At 45.1% G+C, this 26520-nt stretch overlaps 2 protein-coding genes across 5 annotated transcripts; both read left to right on the top strand.

The window, feature by feature from the left end:
- The first annotated feature begins 7754 nt into the window (after positions 1–7754).
- On the top strand, positions 7755–21502 carry JPT1 (Jupiter microtubule associated homolog 1). 4 transcript variants are annotated; one of them, XM_069481695.1, is made up of 6 exons: positions 7755–7919; positions 13202–13294; positions 13872–14014; positions 14360–14457; positions 15343–15361; positions 20484–21502. In XM_069481695.1, the coding sequence occupies exons 1-6, from the start codon at positions 7864–7866 to the stop codon at positions 20630–20632; spliced, it is 558 nt and encodes a 185-aa protein (XP_069337796.1). In that variant the 5' UTR covers positions 7755–7863; the 3' UTR covers positions 20633–21502. The 4 variants fall into 4 exon arrangements, with proteins under 4 accessions (XP_069337796.1, XP_069337799.1, XP_069337800.1 ...); XM_069481698.1 differs by lacking the exon at positions 13202–13294; XM_069481699.1 differs by lacking the exon at positions 13202–13294 and having other exon boundaries at positions 15343–15365.
- Positions 21503–25148: 3646 nt separating this feature from the next.
- On the top strand, positions 25149–26498 carry NT5C (5', 3'-nucleotidase, cytosolic). The gene is made up of 5 exons (XM_069481694.1): positions 25149–25301; positions 25505–25605; positions 25689–25749; positions 25931–26045; positions 26151–26498. The coding sequence occupies exons 1-5, from the start codon at positions 25158–25160 to the stop codon at positions 26330–26332; spliced, it is 603 nt and encodes a 200-aa protein (XP_069337795.1). The 5' UTR covers positions 25149–25157; the 3' UTR covers positions 26333–26498.
- The last annotated feature ends 22 nt before the right edge of the window (positions 26499–26520 follow it).

The raw sequence follows: 26520 nt of genomic DNA, 5'->3' as shown, positions 1-26520 counted from the left end.
GCACAGTGTCTCCCATGTAAAAGTTGTTAATTTGAGTGACTTGAGGGCTCCGTGGTAGGTTGCTGAAGCTTCAACTGAATGCCATAATCTACCGATTGTCCTACATTTCATGTGAATGAGAAACCAGAGGCCAGGCTAAGAGTTTTTGGTTCATTTTAAATGTTCCTCATATTTTTAGTGGTTCTTCGAAACCTTAAGAAACAAAGGACCCATCCACAGGATGCTTTAGCATTCTGATTATCTAAGTCAGGGGTAGGGAACCTGCAGCCTTACGGCCACATATGGCCTTGAATGGCTGCACTTAAGGATCTCCTGTGTGTGGCCCTAAGGCCACAGGTTCCCCATCCCTGATCTAAGCGATCACTTGAAGGTTAGTACTAGGTGTAGTAAGAAATACAGGCATACCTCGGGAGATTGCGGGTTCTGTTTTGGACTACTACACCATAATAAAGTGAATAATCGCAATAAAATGAGTCACAGATTTTTTGGTTTCCCAGTGCGTATAAAAGTTATGTTTATACTGTAGTTTATTAAGTGTGCAATAGCATTATGTCTAAAAAGTGTATATGCCTTAATTAAAAATACTTTATTGCTAAAAAATCATAATGATCATCTGATCCTTCAGCGAGTCATAATCTATTGACTGGTGTGGAGAGTCTTGCTTTGATGTTGATGGCTGCTGAGGGTTGGGGTGGCTGTAGACGTTTCTTAAAATAGGACAGTGAAGTTTGTTACATTGACTTCTTTTCACAAAAGATTTCTCCGTAGCATGTGATACTGTTTGATAGCATTTTACGAACTTCTTTCAAAATTAGCGTCAATCCTCTCAAATCCTGCCACTGCTTTCTCAGCTAAGTTTATGCAATACTCGTAAGTCTTTTGTTGTCATTTCAACAATGTTCACAGCATCTTCACCAGTAGATTCCCTCTGAAGAAAGTACTCTCTAGCTGGGTATGGTGGTGAGCGCCTATAGTCGCAGCTACTCAGAAGGCCGAGGTGGAAGGAATTTGAGACTGCAGTAGGCTATGATCGCACCATAGCCTGGGCTCAAGCGATCCCCGTAAGGAGCCGGGATTATAGGTGTGAGTCAAAAGCCCAGCTAGGAAAATGTATTTCGTAAATAAGACTTGAAAGTCAGAGTTACTCCTTGATCCATGAGCTGCAGAATTAATGTTGTGTTAGCAGGCATGAAAACGTTATTCTTACATAGCTAGCTTTGCCACAAGTTACTCTGGAATATTAAGGGAAGAATTTTCCCACACTTTAAAATCATGTATTTGTAATTTTAACAATTATTTTTGCAAAGGAGGCTAAATTCATCTGCCGGAGAGCAGACCAGATTGGTAGGGGAGTTTTTTTGTTTTTAAATACAGAAATAGCATAGTATTGGAATAAACGGGACAAATACAAACCACATAATCTTTTTCAGCTTTCAGTCTCAGGAGGAGGAAATAAGACTTTCCTCCTAAGAAGATAAGAATCATGCTTTCCATCTCTACAATTCAGAATGGTTAAAAAGGACCCAAGAAGGGCATGTCAGACCTTAGTAGAGTGTGTCATTCTGTTTAGATAAAGGGAAATCATGAGCATAACAAAGCTATTTTGCATATTTGAGACCTGTTTAATAGCAAATGAGTTTTAAGAGGAAATAAACTCCTTTTGTACTCTCCCAGTGGTGGTGATCTGCCTTTTTTGGTAAGAATACAGCTAAGAAAAGAATGGACAGATGTATACTAAATTTGGCATTAGGAGTGATGGATACAGAATGTATTTGTGAAGATGTGTGGTTAAATCACAGAGATACATTTAAGGGATGATTGGGATTGAGATGTTGGGATTGAGAAGTAACGCTTGTGAGAAATACTACTCTGTGGATTTATTTTGTTTTTTGAGGCAGGTCTTACTCTGTCACCTGGGCTAGAGTGCAGTGGTCTCATCATAGCTCACTGCAACCTCAAACTCCTGTGCTCAAGTGAGCCTTCTGCCTCAGCCTTTCAGGTAGCTGGGACTACAGGCACACACCACCATGCCCGACTAATTTTTCAATTTTTTGTAGAGATGGGGTTTCACTCTTGCTCAGGCTGGTCTCGAACTTCTGACCTCAAGCAATCCTACCACCTTGGCCTCCCAAGTGATAGGATTACAGGTGTGAGCCACTATGTGACGCCATTACATTTATTCTTGAGTAAATCTCTCCACATACCCAGCAACAAATTAAAAAAAAAAAACAACAGGATTCTTGTCCATATTAAATTTATTAGGGCTTTAAATATTTAAACATTTTCTGATACTTTTTAGATAGTGAAGATTTATTGCCACTTGCTTCAGAATAATGTATGTTCTGAGGAAATACTGAGAATAAAAACCTAGGAAAGCTGATTACTAGGCTTTTTGAATTACAAATGGAAGATTAGTACCTTGAATATAACCAGGAAATGGCAGCATGAGTCTAAGGGAAGTTGAAGAGCACTTCCTGCTTAAAGACATGAAAAGTTAGGAAGGTGAGCAACTGCTCATTCTCTTCCTCTTATCTGTCATTTTATTTTATTTTATTTTTAAAGGCTGGTCAAGTGAAGCAGTGGGAGTGGAGACTTACCCTGTGTTTTAAAAAGGAGTGAAATGGCAAAGGACATAGGACAGTGGTTTTAAAATGGAATCTATGGAACCCTGGCATTTTGCAAAATGGAGGACAGTGGAGAAAAAGGATGGCAAAGGACAAAGGGAGTCAGAGAGGACGAGGGTTTGGGACCCTCTACCCAGTTGTCACAGCTGCTTTGCTGTTGACCTATTTTATATATTTGGTTTTTGCTTCATAAAAATTTGAGAAACATTGGTATAGGTCATAAAATAGCTGTCAGAGCATTCCTTATAAGATTTCATCTGTCTTGTATTTCCTTAGATTTTTAAGTTGAGAACTTAAATGATTTTTATATTGATTGTTATAGAACCCTTGATAATGTTTTTTCAAAATCATAATGATAGATCTCAGTTATTTTATTTTCTTAGAGATGGGCTGGAGTGCAGTGGCCTGATCATAGCTCACTGTAACCTCGAACTCCTGGGCTGAAGCTATCCTGCCACCTCAGCCTCCCAAAGCACAGGGATTACAGGCCTGAGCCACCACTCCCTGCACTCAGTTATTTTTAAAGCAAATGTTTACATTGCCCCATTCCTTGCATCTTTTGATCATGATGTGTATTGATCTTTGCAGACAACATGTAATTTTATTATTCCACTTTCAACTGAGTTGGTCATCTAGAGCAATGGTTATTATAGCAGAGTTACATATTTCATATCTGGTTTATCCCAATGTCCATCTTGCAACAGAAAGTGGAATACAGTGATTTTAATCAAAACTGTTAGAGTACATGAACAGGTAAATGGGGAGAGCTAGTTATTCTAGAAATTTCTGGCAATTTTCTTTTGAGATAAATATGCTAAACAGGCCAACAGCCTTATTTTTATTTTTTCATTATTTTTTTCTTTTTTTTATGCTGGTATGGATGCAGTGGCCAACAGCCTTAGTCAGATGTCTGTTGTACATAAGTTTTCTCTTATTCATAAATCAGATTAGATATTTATTATTTATTTTGAGTGATCTTCAGTGGTACAGATTAGATTAAAAGGGTTCTGAAACTGATTTCTCATCTTTGTAGCAAAGATTCTCAGCCCAAGCTATAAGTGAGAATTACCTGTTTAACTTTTTAAAGATATGTATGACTGAATCCTAGCCCCTCAAATTCCAATTCAGTAGATCTTAGTGGGATCTGGCATTCATTTGTATTCCTGAAATGCTCATAGGTGATTCAGATGTGCAGCAAGGATGGGGCATCTCTAATAGAGAGTTTTACTTTAGCATGCACAGCATTCTTTTTTGTTTTTGTTTTTCAGAGTATTATGGTGGTACAAACATTTTGGTTACATGAGTTGATTTTGTGCCATTTGAGTCAAAGTTGTAAGTGTGCACATCACCAAGATGGCATGCATTGTACCTGTTAGGTGTGAATTTACTCGTCCCTTCCTCCCGCCTCCCACCTGCTTGGTTTCCACTGAGTTTTTTTTTTTTTGAGACAGAGTCTCACTTTGTTGCCCAGGCTAGAGTGAGTGCCGTGGCATCAGCTTAGCTCACAGCAACATCAAACTCCTGAGCTCAAGGGATCCTCCTGTCTCAGCCTCCCGAGTAGTTGGGACTACAGGCATGCACCATCATGCCCGGCTAATTTTTTCTATATATATTTTTAGCTGTCCATATAATTTTTCTATTTTTAGTAGAGATGGGGTCTCGCTCTTGCTCAGGCTGGTCTCGAACTCCTGAGCTCAAACGATCCGCCCACCTCGGCCTCCCAGAGTGCTAGGATTACAGGCGTGAGCCACCGCGCCCGGCCTTGTTTTTGTTTTTGAGACAGAGTCTCCCTCTGTTGCCCGGGCTAGAGTGCTGTGGCATCAGCCCAGCTCACAGCAACCTCAAACTCCTGGCTCAAGTGATCCTTCTGCCTCAGCCTCCTGAGTAGCTGGGACTACAGGCATGTGCCACCATGCCTGGCTAATTTTTTCTGTATAGATTTTTAGCTGTTCAAATCATTTCTTTTTTTTTTTTTTTTTTTGAGACAGAGTCTCACTTTGTTGCCCTGGCTAGAGTGAGTGCCGTGGCATAAGCCTAGCTCACAGCAACCTCAAACTCCTGGGCTTAAGCGAGCCTACTGCCTAAACCTCCCGAGTAGCTGGGACGACAGGCATGCGCCACCATGCCCAGCTAATTTTTTCTATATATATTTTAGTTGTCCATATAATTTCTTTCTATTTTTAGTAGAGACGGGGTCTCACTCTTGCTCAGGCTGGTCTCGAACTCCTGACCTCGAGCGATCCACCCGCCTTGGCCTCCCAGAGTGCTAGGATTACAGGCGTGAGCCACCGTGCCCGGCCCTGTTCAAATCATTTCTTTCTATTTTTAGTAGAGACGGGGTCTTGTTCTTGCTCAGGCTGCTCTCAAACTCTTGACCTTGAGCGATCCTCCTGCCTCGGCCTCCCAGAGTGCTAGGATTACAGGCGTGAGCCACTGCGCCCGGCCTTCCACTGAGTTTTACTACTGTATGTGCACGTGAGTGTTGATAATTAGTTCCAGTTTAATAGTGAGTACTGTGGTGACATTCTTGCATGTATCTCATTCCAACACTCACAACTCAGAATAGGTGCTGTTAATCCCATTTTACAAATGAGGAAACCGAGGCTCAAGGGCATAAGTGACCTACCAGTGTTTTACACTGGGAAAGGGCAACACCAGAATTTAGGCCTTTTGACTTCTAATCTAGTGCAGCATTGCCACACAAGCTATCTTCCACTAGACTGCAAGGGACAGAGGAAAGAAGACAAATACAAATTCAAAGTATAGGCCAAAATGGACCCAGTCAAGTCCAATCCTTGCATTTAACATACAAACAAGTATGTGATTACTTTCAAAATAAGTCTGGTAATAAAAATGACTGTCCCAGCTTGAACAAGAGCGAGACCCTGTCTCTACTAAAAATAGAAAGAAATTAGCTGGACAACTAAAAATATATAGAAAAAATTAGCCAGGCATGGTGGCACATGCCTGTAGTCCCAGCTACTTGGGAAGCTGAGGCAGAAGGATTGCTTGAGCCTTGGAGTTTGAGGTTGCTGTGAGGTAGGCTGACGTCACGGCACTCTAGCCGGGGCAATAGAGTGAGGCTCTGTCTCAAAAAAAAAAAAAAATGACTGTCACTTTGATGACATTATATATTGGGCCAAGCACTTTACATCCATTACCTTACCCATTCCTCAAAATACTAAGGAGTCCAGGTACTATTTTATATTTATTTTAGAAATGAGGAAACTAGTGCTCAGAAAGGATAAGAGTTGAGATTCAAACCCAGATTTCATTTCTCGCATCAATCAGAGCCTGAGCTAGCAACTACCATACTACACTACCTCCTAGTAAATAATTTACATGATTTCTGAGGAGGACGTGCTCACTGGCTAGATTGGTCTATTTTTTTTTTTTTTTTTAAGGTTTTGGAAATTTAGGCTCAGCCTTTTAAGAATTGGAAGATTCCAACCCAAACAAGTGGTGTGCTTCATGCTGTTGTTGTAAGCACATAAATGCATGGCCCACGCCTTCTAGTAGAGAAGAACTTCTCTCTGGCTTTTTGTGAAAGCCCAGGGGGAGAGTGACTAACCAAGACTGCTGAGAATACAAACTTTCAACTGCCTGGACAGAGGCTGTGCGAAGAGGAATGTAGTTCAACTTTTTTTTTTTTTTTTTTTTTTTTTTTGAGGCAGAGTCTCACTCTGTTGCCCAGGCTAGAGTGCCGTGGCGTCCGCCTAGCTCACAGCAACCTCAAACTCCTGGGCTCAAGCGATCCTCCTGCCTCAGCCTCCTGAGTAGCTGGGACTACAGGCATGCGCCACCATGCCCAGCTAATTTTATATATATATATATATATATATATATATATATATATTATGATGTTGTTGTTGTTGTTGTTGTCCATATAATTTCTTTCTTTTTTTTTTTTCTTTTTTTTTTTTTAAAGCCAGTCAAATTTAGCAGTGGGGGGGTTGAATACCAACTTTAGTGACACTAATGTTAATAAGTTCTGATAAACCCACTACCATCGGACCAGCCTCTTTCTATTTTTAATAGAGACGGGGGTCTCGCTCTTGCTCAGGCTGGTCTCTAACTCCTGAGCTCAAAGGATCCACCCGCCTCGGCCTCCCAGAGTGCTAGGATTATAGGCGTGAGCCACCACGCCCGGCCGTAGTTCAACTTTTATGAAAATACTGAGATAAGGAAAGACATTTGCCTTGAGGAAATATGCATGACATAAGAAGGGGGTATCTATCAACTGTTTGCACTAGTTTGCCCAAGACTTTTCTGTTAGGATCTTGTGAACCGTCATTCCCGAGTCCTCCAAGTGTGCCTGCATTTGTTGCAGGGATAGATTTACCCAGACAGGTGGAAGAGTCATGACTTAAGGGTTATAAACAGCTGCAGAGGCCCGGGCTGCTCACATAGTCTTGGAGGCAGGGAATGAGGACATTCCCCGTCGCCAGGCATTAACCGGCTTTAGAACAGCCCCCCAAATGGGAACGACTGTAATATGGTCCAGTGCATGCACCACCCATTACAGCTAAATAGTAACATTAAAATGTAAAGAATTTCCAGTCAGTTTAAAAGGAATCATCTTGGCGTGCTCTCTGTTGCTGACTCATAGAGCTGCTGCTTTGGTACTGTTAGCTTTCCAAATGGGACACACAGTAGGTATTCAGTAAATAAATGTCAACTTGTAGCAGTACTTTTCATCCCTTAAGGAGGATGCCCTTACTATCCCACCATAAGTAAGGCAAATGAGTGAAGAGTAGCAATGACAGATCTGCCCTCAGTTTGCTAAGATTCTAACTACCCCAGAGTGAGTTTTTTCCCTCTATCAGGTAACTTTTTTAAGTGACAGCCAGCACAACTTGTACCCAGCGCGAGGCAGGTTCGCCTTCTGACCAATCATCTCCGAGATTTTGGGGTGGGGGAGGGGAGAACGTCTCCGGACTTTCCCTGTCCAGGAAGGGGGCGGGCTTAGGCTGAGCTGCGGCCGCCGAAGCCCGTCGTGTCGCCGCACGGTGCTTGGCACTTTAGGGAACCAATAGGAACAAACAGAGCCATTTGAACCGGCCAGTCCTGACTGGGTGGGGGCGGGGTTTGTGAGCCATATAAACGCTGGGGTCGCCCGGCCAGGCTGTGGCGGAGGCTCCTGCAGCGGTGGCGGGTTGTGGTGCGTGGAGCTTCCCCGCGCCCCTGGAGTCCAACCCTTTCAGCATTCTGCTCCCGCGCCAGCTCGCTCCTCGGCGCCATGACCACCACCACCACCTTCAAGGGTGTCGACCCCAACAGCAGGAATAGCTCCCGGTGAGGCGACGCGGCCGCGCCCGAGCCGCAAGGGGCTGAGGGGCCGGGAGGGCCGCTGCCGGCGGGGCCCGGCGCCGGTCGTTGGCGGTACCGTGGCCCGTGCGCTGCGCTCGCGCTGGGGCGGGCGGCGGGCTCTGCCGCCGGCGCTGCCTTTGTGCCGCCCGGCGAGCCGGGCGCGCGGCCCCGCCCGGATCCCTGCTGCTCTCCATTCATTCCTCCCACGGCGCGAGGGGCTGGGGCGCCCTGGCCGGCCGCCCCTCGGAGCGCGGCGGGTTTTCGTTAATCCTAACGTCGGGTAGGGTTCGCTTTCTCTCCTCTGCGGCGAGCCTGCCCGCCCTAGGGTGGTAGTCTTGGTCCCCCAGGTGTCCGGGGAGCGTCTAGGGCGCCTTGGTCGGACCCCATTGTCCCACCGCCCGGCCACGCGCTCCTGCCTCTGGCCCGGGGCATGTGGTCGGCCCCATGCTCGGGCGCAGCGATCGGACCCTGAGACCGGATTGATCGGGTCCGGCAGGCTCCTACCCTCGCTGGGCCACCACTCCCCGCTCCCTACTCGGACCCGCCCGGCAGGTGCATTTGTGGTCGGGCGGGGCTGGTCATCGTGACCCTTCACCTCCGTCCAGGAACCAACTGTTTATCTCCTCTTCGAACTCCCTCCCCTCTCCTAACAAAGAAAAGACCCCTTCTCCTCCCCCTCATCGCGCCCACCTCCAAGCGGGAGGGGGAACGAGCCAGCCCGAGTGGGTTTTCTGCGCTCAAACCTTCGGACCACGGTCTTTGCATCCCACCTTCTTTGCTTCCCCCTTTGACGTCTGCCAAATGAGTTCATCCCTGGCCCTGGTTCCCTTGCAGGAGGAGGTTTCCTGTTCTTGGGCGGGGCCGGAGACATCCATTGTCTCTTCCGTAGTATCTCCACCTGGGAACCCGGGCCTTTCTTGCCATTCATCCCACTACATTTTGGGGAAGGGGCACTGGGCACAGTGTTTGGACTGGGACCCTTTCCAAGTCCTTGCTTAACTTGGTGGAAAGGTTTGGATTCTGTGGAAGGTGTCCACATTGTCTCAGCTAATTTCACACTGTTCTTTAAGGTGGGTTACAGGCATCTCTGGGATCTTCCTCAAGGCTTGGAGGAAGCTTAGATTCCACTTTTTCTGGGGCATCTATTTTCCACCGATCATGACCTGCAGTCATGTGTGGCCTGCCTTGGGGTCCTGGCCAAGTGGCACAAAGGGAGCCATTTTGTTGGGCTAAGAAGGCACGTGAAATAGCAATATCTCACAGGGGTTAGAGAACTTGGGAACAAAAAGCACGCCTAAGCAAATGAGTCTTAGGAGGAAGCATTGGAAATGACATTCCTTTTCAACTCATTTCTTTCAGTTTTACAATGTAGAAAATAATGGATAAGACTGAAAAAATGAAATTAGTCGTTACTGGGAAGAAGGGGGACTTGAGTAGCATGGACCTAGAAAATACGGGTTACTTTCTTTCTGTTGTCATCCTTCCAGTGAGGTAATTTTTTCAGAAGACCCTGGGACAAATTGAGCCTTGGTTTTTAATTTTGTGTCATGAGGTCAACTTTCTGCTGGCCAGACTGAAGTTGTTGGAATGATAATGTGTGATCTGGGGTTTATCCTTCGGGGTTGGGTTCAGTGTAGTGATTTGTCAAGACTTTCAGTAACCGGGTCAACTGAATCCTCACACTAGTTTTTTCGTATTTATATTTGAAATGTGAGACAAATGATTTTTCGTCCTGCAAAAAAGGTTTTAATTCACATTTTGTTATCAATTTTCCTCCAACATTGTGATCTAGGGAGGTAGTGGCATTGTCATTTTATTTATTTCTCACATTTCCTTTTACTATAATTAAACCTAATTCTCATCAACTACTTTTCTCCAGTAGCATTCTCCTGGCTCCATAAACTTGTTATAAATTTAGTCTGGTAGGGAATAATCTACAAAGATCATATGGAAATTCTGGGATTTAAAGAGAGAAAAAAGAAAAGGAGTAATTTCTAAAAAATTGCTATCTACAGTACATAGGCACATTTTTTGTTGAGTTTTAAATATGCAATCCTGATTTAGTTATCATGTGTGTGGTTCAGAAAGAATAGTAGGATCTTAAAAAAATAAAATTGGAATACTTTCTGTCTTATGATCCAAATCCTTTGTTTGGGGATGTCTCCCTATAACAAATGGTCTCTATAACACTGACGTCATCGGAGTAGGTTATTACCTGCTATTGCAAGAGGAACACAGACCTTTAGAAAGTTGGACTGGTCAGAGCTTTGACTTGCTTTTAAGCTGGTGTTTGGGTACCAGTGTCTTTTTGTTTCTTTTTTTTTTTTTTTTCCCAAGGCTAAATATACTTCCGACACTACTCGGGTTCTGAAGGTTTTCATCTGGCCAAAATAATTAATGAGGTTTTAATTATGATTAGTAAAGGAAATCATTCTAATCTCTAGGGAATGAAGAAGATGACAATGAAGCAAGTTAATTTAGATTATAATCTGTCAAGTGTCTTTGTTGATTTGGGGCACAAATGATAAAAACCTAATTGGCTTCAAACTTTAACATGAGAAAGCCTATTAAGAATTTTTAACATACATTTAATTGTGATTTAAACAATTAAACCTAAAATTATCATCTTAATAAAATGTATGCCTATACACATTTATCTTAATTCGTGTAATGAATTTAATCTAAGTGGATATCTAATATCTGAGACTTTTTTTAAAAAGTTGGGTTTTAAATGTTTAACGTGTTATAAAGAATGCAGTGGGGTCTCCCCCCTGGGACTGGGAAGGAATAATGAAATCTTTACTGGCCATTTTACTGGCCGGCACCATGGCTCACGCCTGAAATCCTAGCACTTTGGGAGGCCAAGGCTGGAGGATCACTTGAGCTCAGAAGTTCAAGACCAGCCTGAGCAAGAGCGCAAGACCCCGTCTCTACTAAAAATAGAAAAATAGAAAAATTAGCTGGGCGTGGTGGCACATTCCTGTAGTCCCAAGCTACTTAGGAGGCTGAGGCAGGATTGCTTGAGCCCAGGAGTTTGAGGTTGCTGTGAGCTAGGCTAACACCCACAGCACTTGCCCAGGCAACAGAGTGAGACTCTGTCTCAAAAAAAAAAAAAAAACAAGAAAAAGAAATCTTTACTTATTGTGGATTGAATATTGCATTTTACTACAGACAGTAACTAATACTACTTTTAAGGGAGGAAGCCCAGAGGGACTGCCTAAGAAATATAAGATAGTTCAAGGTTAGAAAACAAGGAAATCTTAATTAAAGCACCAACTATACAGATTTGTAGTTTAAAGAGAAAAATGGCATGTGGTTCCCCCATTTAAGCACTTGAGCACTTGTTATGTGCCTGCCAGGTGCATGGTTGAGGAAAACAATATTTCCTAACTTGTGAAAATTACATAAAAATCAAATTTCAGTGTCCATAAATAAAGTTTTTTGTTTGTTTATTTTTAGGACAGGGTCTTGCTCTGTCACCCAGGCTTGAGTGCAGTGGTATCACCATAGCTCATTGTAACCTCAAACTTCTGAGCTCAAGCAATCCTCTCACTTCAGCCTCCCAAAGTGCTAGAATTACAGGCGTGAGCCACCTCACTGGGCTCATAAATAAGGTTTTATTGGAACACGGCCACACTCTTTTTCATATTGCCTGTGGTGGCCTTTGGGCAACATGGCAGTGAATAGTTCAGAATGACCTGGTCCACAAAGCCAAAGGTGTTTACTATTTGGCACTTTACAGAAAGAGTTGGTGACTCCAAAGGAGAGGATCTCTAATAACCATTTCTGGATTCCTCTCTGGTATTCTGTTCTTTGAGATTATGGAGGACTACTAGACTGCTTCCTGGAAGAGGTAGAGGTTTAAGTGGTGGACTGGGTCTGGAATAGGAACTGAGGCAAGAATAGTGCTCTAGGCAAGAAGAAATGTGCCAGTAAAGACTGCGAGGTGGAGACAACCAGAACTGTTTGCAGAAAGTGAAGAAGGTGGCATGGAGGCTCGAGCTAGTAATCCCAGCTACTCTGGAAGCTGAGGTTGGAGGATAGGTTGAGGCCAGCCTGGGCAACACAGCAAGATCCCATCTCTTAAAAAAAAAAAAAAAAAAAAGAAGATGGTAAGAACCATCTTGAAATCATCCTGATAGCTTGCTGTGTTTGAGAGGATGCCATATCCATAGTTGGCAAAGTTTGTCAGATTCCCTTCATTCCTGCCTGACTAGCAATGAACAGTGGAACCCTTAGAAAAAGACAGGACACAAGGCAGGTTGGGGGTCACTGTGAGTGCTGTAGGAGGCAGTGTTGGGGTGCTGAGGCCAGGGTACCAGCCTACACCCAAGGGAACCAAGGAGCCAGGATTTCTGTCTAGAGAGCTAGAGTGGACCCATAGGTACTCACAGATAAATAAGTGATCACATTGATTTATAAAGGACAGTGGGAAAAGTAGTATGATCAAAAGAAAATTCTGGAACCCAGAACCAGTCTTTAAAAGAATTTTGGATTGATAGCAATACAGTGAACTTTGATGTATTAATAAAAGACATTAAAATTCACCTGAAATCCCATCTGTGAGAGGGAACCCTGGGTAGCAATGTGGTGATATTTATGGCTATAATAATAGCTAATACGCATGACTGTCATGTCCCAGGTACTTTCTAAGCACAGTACATATGATATCCTTTTTTTTTTTTTTAATTTTATTTTTTATATATATATATATTTTTTTGTTGTTGTTGAGACAGAGTCTCACTTTGTTGCCCAGGCTAGAGTGAGTGCCGTGGCGTCAGCTTAGCTCACAGCAACCTCAGACTCCTCGGCTTAAGCGATCCTACTGCCTCAGCCTCCCGAGTAGCTGGGACTACAGGCATGCTCCACTATGCCCGGCTAATTTTTTTTTTTTTATATATAGATTTTTAGTTGTCCATATAATGTCTTTCTATTTTTTAGTAGAGACGGGGTCTCGCTCAGGCTGGTCTTGAACTCCTGACCTTGAGCGATCCACCCGCCTCGGCCTCCCAGAGTGCCAGGATTACAGGCGTGAGCCACCGCGCCCGGCCTATATATTTTTTTGAGACAGAGTCTCACTCTGTTGCCTGGGCTAGAGTGCTGTGGCGTCAGCCTAGCTCACAGCAACCTCAAACTCCTGGGCTCAAGCAATCCTCCTGCCTCAGCCTCCCGAGTAGCTGGGACTACAGGCATGCGGCACCATGCCTGGCTAATTTTTTCTATATATATTTTTAGTTGTCTATATAATTTCTTTCTATTTTTAGTAGAGACAGGGGTCTCGCTCTTGCTCAGGCTGGTCTCGAACTCCTGACATTGAGCGATCCTCCTGCCTCGGCACTCTCAGAGTGCTGGGATCACAGGCGTGAGCCACCTCACCTGGCCTAAATTAGTCAGGCTAACTTTTATATGTATTCTATTTATTTCGTTGAAAATAAAAGTGGAAATGACTTTTTCTCTATTGCTGAACAAATTAATCCAGATGGAAATGGTTTTTAAATGAATAATAACAAGACTTGCTTCTAAACTTCTTTGTAAATATATTCAGATAAGACTAGTAGGGCAAGGTCCCTTAGGTCTTTTGCCATTTCCAAAAAGGAACACCAGCCAGGCTATTTGTGATGATGTTCAAGCCATTTCAGCAGCCTTGTTGGATGGATGGCCTTACTGCAAATGTTATACAGCAGTATTTGGTATCTTTTCAAAAATTTTTTTTCCTTTTCTTTTTTTTCTTTTTGCATTTAGTACTTGGTATCATAACATCCAGCACTGAATTTATACCACAATGGAGCTGATTCCTCTTTCCCATTAGCTGCTCTCATTTATGGGGGGTGAGGGGAATGAATGGGTGAGGGAAAGGAAAGGAAAGGTGTTTGAAAATATACATGCCAAGAAATATTTTGGTATGATCTGCAATTGATGTTTCGCCATTATTTCTAGGGTTTTGCGGCCTCCAGGTGGTGGATCGAATTTTTCATTAGGCTTTGATGAACCAACAGAACAACCTGTGAGGAAGAACAAAATGGCCTCTACCATCTTCGGGACACCTGAAGAAAATCCCCCTTCTTGGGCCAAGTCGGCAGGTACTGCTTTCCTGTGTGGTCAGTGTCAAAGGCACGGACCCAGCACCAACAGCCACAGCTGGTTTTGTACTGATGAGCAAAATCTAGCTTAATGGTAATGAAACAAACCACAGTTCAAGCTTAACATGAGAGGAAAGAAGCGGGAAATCCCGAAAGTCTGTGGGATGGGTCAGAATAAGAACTGAAGTCAGACTGGGTTTTGGGGTCTCTCTATAGAAGGTTTAAGCTATCAGCTTAACTTCCTTAAGACTGTTTCCTCATTTTGTCATATGAGACTAACATATAACGTCAGTTGCTAAAAAAAGTGTTTTGCTTTAGGTCTTTCTACTGTATTTTGATTTTTAGGTGCCAAGTCCAGTGGTGGCAGAGAAGACCTGGAGTCATCTGGGCCGCAGAGAAGGAACTCTTCTGAAGCAAACTCTGGAGACTTCTTAGATCTGAAGGTCAGTGTGACATGAGGAAGGAAAGGCTTTGAGGTCAATATGATTCTGAAAATAAACCTCCCTATTTTTTACTTAAGAGTTTCAGTGCTGCCACTGGACTTTAACGTAGAGGTAATTAGGAACGGGACTGGGCCATGTTGGGGATGGAAGATTGACAAATAAGTCAGAAAAGTGAATTCGCATTGATCTGGATCTGTTCACGTGTCTCTTTTACTATTAGGATTAGTGTTTCATCCTTCAGTATTGGTTTTTGGAACTTTCAGATCATACTCATTTCCTGTGTATCTCATATGGTGGTATTTCTGAGTTCAAGGGCTGTTTTATTTGTTTGCAAATGTTGCTTTGAGTTGAACTCCAGGAAACTGTACTGCTGGCATTACTGCTGCGTGTGTCTGCAGATAAGTACTGCCACCAAGTCCCAGGCTTTGTGTCTGGAAAGACCTTGTCTGGTAGGAAGTCCTCCTGACTAGTTATCTCAGAGCGCTTTGAGTGAGGGAAGAGCTGTAGAATGGCTTTGGCATTGATAGGGGCCCTTCAACAGCTAGATAACGAGAAAGAAGAGAAATGAAAGGACAGGTTTACCAGTTTTCCATCCTGATAAAAGATCCCCTGAAATGCTAATTGGTATTAGGTCACCAAAGTAAATGTTGAGGTTTTTTGGTGTTACTGGCACTGGGACAGTTTATCATGCAGAATTTTTCTGTAGCATTGTCCCAAGTTGAATACAGGTTGCAGACCAACCCTGTACTTGATTGCATTAAGAAGGAATTTTTTTTTTTTTTTCCACATTTGGTTTCAGATAGATGTTAGCTGCTCTGAACTGTGGCTGTTTTATTTGTGTGTTCCAAAATTAGGAAGTAAATGAAATTTTTTTTTCTTTTCCAGGGAGAAGGTGACATTCATGGTGAGTACTTCTGAAGACCAAATTTCTGGCTCTGTAAATGGTTTTAGGACAGACCTGAATTTTGATTCAGATCATGTCTTAGGGAAAGAGACAGGAGTGAAACCCGGCCATGCTCCAAGTGCCAACATACTCTGGGTGGAGAGGAAAGAAAAATGAAACTAGAAAGTTAGCAAATGCAGCCACATTTTAATCTGCCAGTAATGGATGAGTGCTAGAAATGTACTAGAAAGGAAGACCACCGAGAGTCCTTTACAAATATACACACGTTAGGTTAGTATTTGTTACAGTTAATGAGAGCTTTTTACTTTTTAATAAAAGGCTCTGGCATTTCAAGCTCAGCTCACAGCATTCAATTTACAAAGTTCATTTGATTTTATACTGAGGTGCTTATTCAGCAAGACATTGGTTTACCCGCCTGGTGATTTTGTAAATGATGATTTGTGGGGGCAGATGTGCACTTTCAGTTGGCCCTCCATATTGTCAGTTACAGGCAGAAACGAGCTGTGATCGTTGATTTAATCATTTTAAATCTTTGAAGTGTTCATTGGCACTTCTTTAACAAGTGCCAAGAACTGCTGATGAGTGTGATCAGGTTTGGGAGTGTCAGGCAGGGTGCGGTGAAATGCAGCAGTCACGGGCCCTCAGGTCCACAAGGAAGACGCTGCTTCCTCTTAGCCTTTTCCTGCCATTGCACTTCGTGTCGCCGTCTTCACAAGGAAACAGAAATGTTGATGAACCAAATTCCTCTTCTGCCCTCTCAAAAAGTACTCGTTGATGGGCGCGGTGGGAGAAGAAGCCCCTGAGCCTTTGTGAACACTGCCTGGGCTCTTCCTTATAGGACATTTTTCATTGGACTGAATATGTATTAGTTACTGGTTGTGTCCATTTTGTGCCATTTAAAAAAGACTGTCCTGGAGGCAGAATCTTCTAGGCTTTTCTTTTTTAAGAGACAGGGTCTCATTATGGGCTGGGCTCTGGCTCACACCTGTAATCCTAGCACATTGGGAGGCCAAGGAGGGAGGATTGCTTGAGGCCAGGAGTTTAAGACTAGCCTTGGCAACATAGTAAGACCTCATCTCTACAAAAAAAAAATGAGCCAGGTGTGGCACACACCTGTAGTCCCAGCTACTTGTTCATCCTTACAATGAACCAGGAGGATTGCTTGAGCCCAGGAGTTTGAGTTTATAGTGAGCTATGATCCCGCTACTGTACTCTAGCCTGGGCAACAGAGGAAGACCCTGTTTCAAAAAAAAAAAAAAAGAGATGGGGTTTTGCTATGTTGCCCAGTCTGGTCTCCAACTTCTGGCCTTAAGCATTTCCTGGGACCATAGGTGTGAGCCACAGCATTGATCCTACTGCTTTTCATATTCTTTTTTTTTTTTTTTTTTTGTTGAGACAGAGTCTCACTTTGTTGCCCAGGCTAGAGTGAGTGCCGTGGCGTCAGCTTAGCTCACAGCAACCTCAGACTCCTCGGCTTAAGCGATCCTACTGCCTCAGCCTCCCGAGTAGCTGGGACTACAGGCATGCGCCACTATGCCCGGCTAATTTTTTCTATATAGATTTTTAGTTGTCCATATAATGTCTTTCTATTTTTAGTAGAGACGGGGTCTCGCTCAGGCTGGTCTCGAACTCCTGACCTTGAGCGATCCACCCGCCTCGGCCTCCCAGAGTGCTAGGATTACAGGCGTGAGCCACCGCGCCCGGCCCTGCTTTTCATATTCTGAATACTTTTACTGTCAGGCCTTATTTAGTAAGAATCAGCAAATCTTTTTTAACTGATTTTGGCCAATGAGTATAATTAGGGAGCCTGGAAAAGTGTTCGAGAGCCTTGATGAAGTTGTGGACAATGTATCAGTCCTACTGAATAATTAATAATTCCCTTCCCTGGTCCTCCTGCCCCACTCCACCCTTCCCCTCCCTGACCATTCAGTTTGTCGGAGATTCTTCTGGTAAACAGCACGTTGAATTATTGACTTTGACAAGACCTTCCTTCCTTTTGAGTTTTTAGTGGTTGCCTGATTTTTTTTCTTTTTCAGTTTTGTCATCTGATTATTCTGTGTTCCTGACTGCTACAACTTTTAGCTCATTTGTCATAAAATGTCAAAGGGCACAATAATCCACGGTACACATCTGGTGGATGAAAGGTCAACTCCAATTCTCTTGCGAAGTTTACTTCAAAGCAGGATACTCCAATCAGTTTAAATAAGACAGATTTTGTTTAGATATAAGGGAAATTGCCTTGGCCTTCTGGGTGATTAAACACAGGAGTGGCTATGGGGGGACTTTGGAGTTGGGGTCCCAGGGAATCTTCAAGACAGAAGGAGAAGCTTCCCCCGGAGTTTAGGCAGGAGTCTTTCCCTGCGTTCAGGCAAGTTGAACGGCTGGCTATGGTTCTTCCTGTTCTGATGCTTTGATCCTTACAATGAATCATTTTTTCCTATTCAGATAGAGGTTCTTTGTTCAGTTATCTTATTGACGTGCCAGAAAAGAAAGACAAGTCAGGAGTATATAAACTGTATATTTTTATAGATATATTTTCATTTAAATTCCTTTTTAAAAAAATTATATTCAACAGACAAAAGCTTTCTCTGTCAAATTGCTATAAAAGTTTCTAACACTTCCAATATTCCTGTACTTATCTCATTATAGACTAGTAGCAAACACACCTTCCCTTTCTCTCGTCGGGTATTTCTAACCTGACAAACGTTAAATTAAGGCCTGTCGCTGCTTGTTTAGTCTCATGGGTGCTTTTTTCCCTTTTCTTTTTTGGTGTGGTGTTGTCTATTTGTGAAAAAACAAAACAGTTCCATTAATAATGTAAGATGAATGTAAGAGCGGTGGGATTGAGCTTGATTCATCTGAAGAGTATTTGATGAAAATAAACTACCATGGTAGAGCTGCAAGATAATTTTGTGGCCTTCAGAATATTCCTGACTGCTTGGTTCAGACAGACAATGAAGGGTTCAGTTAGATCTTGTACCTACCGCGTGAGGACATGTGCAACCAGCAGAAATGAAACAACTCGAGTTGATAAGTTGTCTCAGGCTGAATTCCTGGTCTGTATTCTCTTTATCTTGGATTTTTTTAAAATCGGAGTTTTGTTTTTGTCTTATATTTGCAGTAAATTGAACTTACTGTCCTAGGTATTTAAGGGACACTTACCATAGGCCTTTTTTTTTTTTTTTTATGAGACAGAGTCTCACTCTGTTGCCTGGGCTAGAGTGCCGTGGTGTCAGCCTAGCTCACAGCAACCTTAGGCTCCTGGGCTCAAGGGATCTTCCTGCCTCAGCCTCCCGAGTAGCTGGAACTATAGGCACAGGCCACCACACCTGGCTAATTTTTCTATTTTTAGTAGAGATGGGGTCTGGCTTTTGCTCAGGCTGGTCTTGAACTCCTTAGCTCAAGGGATCCTCCCACCTCGGCCTCCCAGAGTGCTGGGATTGCAGGCGTGAGCCACCGCACTGGCCCAATGTTCAGTTTCTTACACTAAAGGTGCCTTTTGTGTGGGTGTGATTATTCTAAGGCAGATGTTATTAAGAGTTTTTTGTTTTAAAAAATAGCTGTTTAGGCCAGGCGTGGTGGCTCCCTGGCTCAGCCAGGGGAAAAGAGCGAGACTCTGTCTCCAAAAAAAAAAAAAAAAAAAGTCTCTAGTAAATTTGGCCAAGCAGAGGAGAAGTATTAACACTTGTCTCAGTCATGGTGCAATTCTATGCACCTATTTATAATGGATCTAATACAGGACATTTTTATCTCTTTCAGGCAGTTCTATCAAAAAAGGGCTTCTATGGAACATCTTTTAAAAATATCTGTAGACTTAGAATATGCAACTGAATTTAATTCATGGGCTTAACGCTGAAATGAACCAGCCATTTAAAAAAAACTAAAAATAAGTCTAACATGACTTAAAGGATTAAACTGTTAGTAAAAATTTCCTTTCATAGAAAATATAGAGTTTTTTTGTGGGGTTTTTTTTTTTTTTTTTTTTTGCAGTCATTCTAGACTTTGAATCAATGATAGTTATAGGTTGGGCAACTACCCGATAATAAGAAACAATGTGTTTAAAAATATATGCTTGTTGGAAACTTCACAAATCAGTGACTGAATCAAGCAATATCTAAGATATTGAATAATAATACAATAATGCCTATGGCTTTAAAGTGGGAAGTGCCCAGTTAGTTTAAATAGGAATGACCTGATTAATAGAGAAGTTAAGACAATTCAATAGGGGAAAGCTGGACTCTAATAATGTCACGACAATCGGATATCTATGTGGTTAAAAAAGAAAAACAACCTCACCTAAGTAATCATGGAAATGCAACATGAAACAGGAACGAAATAACATTTATCACCCATCAGTTTGGCAAATATTAAAGTGAGGCGGTTACCAAGTGGTGGCAAAGATGTAGACAAAGGATATTCTGACACACTGTTGTGTGGCAGAGCTTGGCACCTGGGAGGACATTGTGTCCTGTCTCCTCACACGGAAGATGGTAGCCCTTGGATGTGTCTGCGTGTGCGCACATGCCGGCATTTATGCGTTACAGCTTTGTTTAGAATGGTTGGGTTCCAGTTTTTGCCAGCAGAGGATTGGGCAAATAGACTGTATCATATGGTAAAATACCATAGAGCAATTAAACAAGGTGAATTATGACCATGTGTATAAATATGGATAAATTCCCAGAAGAGTGGGAAAAAGGAAGTTGATACCATTTATGTTAAATGTAACCAAAACAATATTATATGTTGTCTGTGGCTACACATAGTTGTCCCTGAGACAGGCATGGGCTGGAAGGACGCACACAGCTTGTAGGCCCTCCAGGAACAGGGAGAGCAGGACCCACACGGAGGTGGATGGCGGTCCTATCATTCCCTGTAATGTAATTTAAAATCTTGTGTCTTTATATATTTGTGTAATTTAGAAAAGAACATACAACAAATATGGCAAAACATGAACAGTAGTTAATTCTGGGTGGTGGGAATGTGGTGACTGTTGTTTTCTTCTTTATTCTGTTAGGTATGTTTCCCACCATCCTCCAACCAAAAAGAAAAAGAAAAAATTTAGACTTAGTCTTAACATGAAATACCTGTAATTATTAGCACCATTTCCATTCTGTTTTCCTAGAAAATGTGGACACCGACTTGCAAGGCAGCCTGGGGCAGAGTGAAGAGAAGCCTGTGCCCGCCGCCCCTGTGCCCAGCCCGGTGGCCCCGGCCCCGGTGCCATCCAGAAGAAATCCCCCTGGCGGCAAGTCCAGCCTGGTCTTGGGTTAACTCCGACTGTCCTGAACTCTGTCGTTTTGTTTGTTTGTTTCCTCCATGCTTGTGAACTGCACAACTTGAGCCTGACTGTACATCTTTTGGATTTGTTTCATTAAAAAAGAAGCACTTTATGTACTGCTGTTTTTTTTTCCCCCCTCTTTTTGAAGAACAGGTTTCTCTTTATCTGTCCTGGCTCCTCGGGGTCTGTGGACCATGGCATGAGTGTTTTCTAGTAGTAGTTTGGAGGGAAAGCTTTGTGACACTTAGTACCGTGTTTTTAAGAACAAATAATTGGGTTCCAAATGTGTTAGAGGATCTTTTGTACTGAGGTTTTTAACACGTTACCTGGGTTTACCAAGCCTTGACTGGACAGACCATCAACCGTCCACAGGCACCATCCTGTCAGGCCCCGACACAAGGCTGTCTTACGCAGAGCCTTCTCCTTGGTGTTACCTACCTTACCAGTGCCCTTTGCTAAAAGCATCTTACTGTGCCATACGGAACAATGACGAGGCCTGCGCCTCGTGCCTTGCTGCCTGCAGAGCAGAGAAACTGCCTTTTATTTTTTAACCTTCAGAAGTCAGATACTAACGTGACCGGCTGGCTGGTGAGCACCGCCTGCTGCTCTCACGCAGAGGAAGGCTCCGACGTACAATCAGACTGGCTGCGACTGAAAGTGGTGAAGCAAGCGAGGGAGGCCGTCACCGAAGCGGGTCTTCGTCCGGGAACGGACCCCACAGGGGCATTGCTATTAAATAACCTGACGCTGTGTGCATGACGCTGGTGTTTGACCATGAAATGAAAGCCTCATCCTTAAAATGTGTTGTTGTACTTCACAATCCTGGACTGTTGCTTCAAGTAAACAATATCCACGTTTTGAAACATTGTGTCCTGTGTCATGTTTTTGAGATTATTTCAACATTCTCTGCTTTTGAGGTGCTTTTTTCCTTTGTTACTACTGCTCTTGCCGAATGATTTGATGAGTCATTCAAAGTTAAGAGGGGACGAATGAAGACCAGAGAAGTGGGTTTCTCTCTAAAGAAGACAGGTTAGACTTTTCTACCACCTACCCTTTGTGCTGGACAGGAACATTTTAAATTTTAAGCCTTCTCCACACTGGTGAGGTCTGTCTCGATGGTGGGGGTTAAAGAGGAGGGCCATAAAGGAAGAGTCCACATAAGTAGATGGGGGTGAGGGCCCCTGAGTCCCCTCAAGTGATATGGGAGCCGGAAGACGGGAGAACACTCTGGGTTCTAGGCAGAAAGTTGCAGATCAACAATCCACATTCAATGTCCAAATCAGGCCCTGTGAAGACCTGGCTTTAGGTCCATCTGAGCTACCGACCAGCTAGCTGTGTTCCTGCAGCTTGTCACTTGGGCCTCAATTTCCTAACTTACCAAGTGAGAACTTTGAACTAAATTTGAACTTTGAAAAATTGAGAGCTTTTCTTTGGAAAGAATAAGGGGTTAATAGGTTGTGAGGTATTAAGTTTTCTTCCCTTACTGTGTTTATAAAGCATTTGCAGAGTGGAGAATCAACAGCTGGACATAGGACCGTTCCAATGTTATGGAAATGGGTCAGCCCTGCATATACCAACATGGGTTTCACTGGCCTGAGTTACGGTTTCTACTACGAATCTAACAAGGTAGGGAACCTACACCTTTCTCCGCCTCTGTTGGTAAGGGTAGGGCTTCTGGAAAAGACACATCCCTGCTTTGTCACAACTTTTAATTTAGTTTTAATTTTTTCAATCTATGAAGATAAGTGCCTAACCAAAATTAAAGGTGTTCTGAAGGACAGTTCAACCATTTTAGTACTGTAAACAGATTTTAGGAAATTCTATATAAGCATGTTTGCTAAAGGGTGTTCAATTTTTCAGTTAGAAGACAGTGTCCAGGGACCAAGGGTTTGAGCGAGGGACCCAGACCAGGAACCTGAGTGAGGTCAAAGATGCCCGGGCCAGGTGCCCATCACAGGTACCCCCAACCTGAGATGTGGTAGGAACAGAGTGCTCGAGAAGCCCCATCCTTGGTGCCGTCAATCTGTCACCCAGCCCATGGTGAACCCTAGCCTGGGGCTGCTCCTGGTGCTGGGTCTGCTAGGGTGGAACCTGGGGGCACAGCCAACATTCACATACACTGGCCCCTCTATCAATGGGAAGAGCACTAATACACCCACCAGCCTCAGCTCCAATGGAACCCTGTCTCAGGAGGCCATCACAGCCACCATCATGGTCTTCTGCATCCTGGCTGCCTTGCTCCTGGCTGTGGGGCTGGCACTATTGGTGTGAAAACTGGGAGTTATGGCAGATGGAGGGCACCTACCGGCCCAGCATCGAGGAGCAGTTCTCCCATGCAGCCAAGGCCGGGTCTCCTCAGGACTCCAAGGAGATGGTGCAGGGAGGGCTGCCTGCCAGTCTAGATCTCTTCACCTCCAACTGTCCCTCCCTTCCTTGATGTGTGACCTTGGACGAAGGCAGAACCCTCTCTGGGCAGTCAGACCCACCCAGTGCTTAAGAACTGAAGGGAAGAAGGTGCTTTGAAGACTTTGTCCTTGGGGCAAGGGAAGGTGGAGCTGCTCACTTTTTATATATTCACATAAAACTGGTAGTGAGACATAAAATTTTTTGAGCTGGAAAAAAAGAGAACAGGATCTAGAAAGTGAAGTTGATGATCTCAAAATGATGATGAGGACTACTAAAAGTTATCCAGGCAGGGCGCAGTGGCTCACGCCTGTAATCCTAGCACTCTGGGAGGCCGAGGCGGGTGGATCGCTCGAGGTCAGGAGTTCGAGACCAGCCTGAGCAAGAGTGAGACCCCCGTCTCTACTAAAAATAGAAAGAAATTATATGGACAACTAAAATATATATATACAAAAAATTAGCCGGGCATGGTGGCTCATGCCTGTAGTCCCAGCTACTCGGGAGGCTGAGGCAGTAGGCTCGCTTAAGCCCAGGAGTTTGAGGTTGCTGTGAGCTAGACTGACGCCACGGCACTCACTCTAGCCCGGGCAACAGAGCGAGACTCTGTCTCAAAAAAAAAAAAAAAAAAAAAAAAAAGTTATCTATTTTGTTACATGGATGAATTGAAAAATCTAATAATAAAAGGCCGGGCATGGTGGATCATGCCTGTAATCCTAGCACTCTGGGAGGCCAAAGTGGGAGGATCTCTCGAGGTCAGGAGTTCGAGGTCAGCCTGGGCAAGAGCGAGACCCCGTCTCTACTAAAAATAGAAAGAAATTAGCTAGACAACTAAAAATATATAGAAAAAATTAGCCGGGCATGATGACACATGCCTGTAGTCCCAGCTACTCGGGAGGCTGAGGCAGGAGGATTGCTTGAGCCCAGGAGTTTGAGGTTGCTGTGAGCTAGGCTGACGCCACAGCACTCTAGCCCGGGCAACAGAAAAAAAAAAAAAAAAAAAGAAAGAAAAGAAAAGAAAGATCTAATAAAAAAAGAAAAAAACATTTATCCAAAGAGCAGCAGATTCATGGACAGTTGGATCTTTCACCCAGTTTGTGTGATTGCAGTGTCTCCGGGAAGGAGGGAGAAAACAGTCCCAGGCTCAGTATTTAAGGCTTATGCAGATTCTACCTCTTAAGCGTTTTGAAATTTGCTCAACTGAGGAGCAGGCTTCCCTTTGTGAGATTTCTGCTGCCCTGGTTTGGAAGTAGTAGGGTCCTCACGTGGGGAACGGCAGCCAGAGGGGCCACTTACTTGCGCTTACGGCATGTTGATAAATAGATTTCACTGTACTCAGGAAATTTCGTGAAATATGTAAAACGGGGAGTAAACAAAATTTAGCAATTTTCTGGGGATGGGGTGGGGTAGAAACTGAACAGAAAGGAGGGCAGTCCTGATTACCTGTGCTTGATCAAAGTTGTCTTTCCAGGTAAAATCGGAGTTTTGAAGTACATGCTCCTCTGTTTCAAGCCAACTTTGGTTTATGAATTAGTTTCTTACTTAGGCCCTTGACTCAGGCGAACCAGCCGTCTTCAACAGATTCACTTCACCAAACATTAACAGCAGCCCCAGGTCCGGGCCTTGGGCTGGTGCAGCCTTCAAGCAGCAGGAGTTCTGGTCTCTGCGCGTCCTGTCCCGCTCCAGCCCCCATAAGCAGGGGGCAGGACCTCGGCGGCCCCAGACCCCCGGGTTGGGCTCCTGAGAAAGACTTGGCGCCAGCCCCGCGGCTCCGGTTAGAAAATGCTGCCCTGGATTTTGGATCCCCCTGTGTCGGGCCCCTGGAAGGTCTGTCCCCTAGAAACGTGGGGTGAGCGGGGTACGTCTGCTATTAGGGGGCGATGGGGACAGAGACCGGATGCTAGGGAGGCTGAGGCTCAAGCGAAGGGTCCCTGGGGCCGGGCATCCCCGGGCGCCCTATGCAAATCAGCCAGCAGGCCCCGCCCGCCGCCCGCGACTCCGGAAGCGCAGGGTCCCCGCGCCGCGCTCGCCTCCCCGCGCTCGCCGCGCTTCCGGCCGGGCCCCGCGCCCTCGCGCCCAGCGGCCATGGCGGCGCGGCCCGTGCGCGTGCTGGTGGACATGGACGGCGTGCTGGCCGACTTCGAGGCCGGCCTCCTGCGGGGCTTCCGCCGCCGCTTCCCCGGGGAGCCGCACGTGCCGCTGGAGCAGCGCCGCGGCTTCCTCGCGCGCGAGCAGTACCGAGCCCTGCGGCCCGACCTGGCGGTAGGGACCGTCTGGACTCCGTGCCGGAGATACCCCGTTTCCGAGCCCACAGCTCACCCTGGGGCAGGAACGTTGGGAGAGTGCCCCCTCTGGCTGAAGCTCTGCCTTGGGGACCAGGACCCCCGGGAGCTTTGTTGCGGGAGTCCTCGGGGAGCTACATCTGCTGGAGACAGACGCCAGGACCAGAACTCTGTATCTTTCAGGACAAAGTGGCCAGTGTGTATGAAGCCCCGGGCTTTTTCCTAGACTTGGAGCCCATCCCGGGGGCCTTGGAAGCCATGCGGGAGATGAATGACATGCAAGAGTAAGGCGGGCGGGAAGGCTAGGGCGGGGCCTTGGGGGCGGGACGGCGCGCTGACACCGCTAACTTGCTCTGCTTCCCCGCAGCACCGAGGTCTTCATCTGCACCAGCCCTCTGCTGAAGTACGACCACTGTGTGGGTGAGAAGGTGCGGCTGCCTGAGCGCCTCCTGGGCACATTTAGCTAAATCCCGATTGTAAACATACAGTGGGGGCTGGGGGAGAGTGGACCAGCGGCTCTCAGGGCTTAGACCCTGCTCACACCTACTCACTGCCCCTGAATTCAGGGTCCCCTCAGGCCCTACTGACAGACCTGTGTCTCCTACACAGTACCGCTGGGTGGAGCAGCACCTGGGGCCCCAGTTTGTGGAGCGAATTATCCTGACAAGGGACAAGACAGTGGTCTTGGGGGACCTGCTCATTGATGACAAGGACGCCATTCAAGGTTGGATCCATTATCCTTGGCAACCTCCAGGCATCTGGCCTGCTCGGATTACAGAGAGGGAATAAAAATAACCAGATTACGTGCTTGCTGCCTTTCCTGTCCTAGGTCAAGAGGAGACCCCAAGCTGGGAGCACATCTTGTTCACCTGCTACCACAACCAGCACCTTGTCCTGCCCCCCACCAGGAGGCGGCTGCTCTCCTGGAGTGACAACTGGAGAGAGATCATAGACAGCAAGCGGGAAGCTGTGCAGCGGGAGCCAGTGGGCCCTGTGGTGGGCAGAAGCTGAAGCGGAGGAGGGGAAGGTGGGCCAGCAGGAGTCCCTGCAGAGCCGGGTGAGGGGACAGCACCGTGGAGCAGGCAGACACCGGTGCCTCTGTGCTGCCACGGGCCTGGCCACCTGGCTTTCCCTGAGATGGCTGCTCCTGGGGCACGGCTGGCGTGGCAATACAGTCAGTCAGGACACTTTTAATAAAA

This window comes from Eulemur rufifrons, chromosome 9 (assembly GCF_041146395.1).
Source record: "Eulemur rufifrons isolate Redbay chromosome 9, OSU_ERuf_1, whole genome shotgun sequence".
Taxonomy (NCBI): Eukaryota; Metazoa; Chordata; class Mammalia; order Primates; family Lemuridae; genus Eulemur; species Eulemur rufifrons.
The sequence above is the reverse complement of the archived record's forward strand: the minus strand, read 5'-3'. Positions and strand labels throughout refer to the sequence as shown.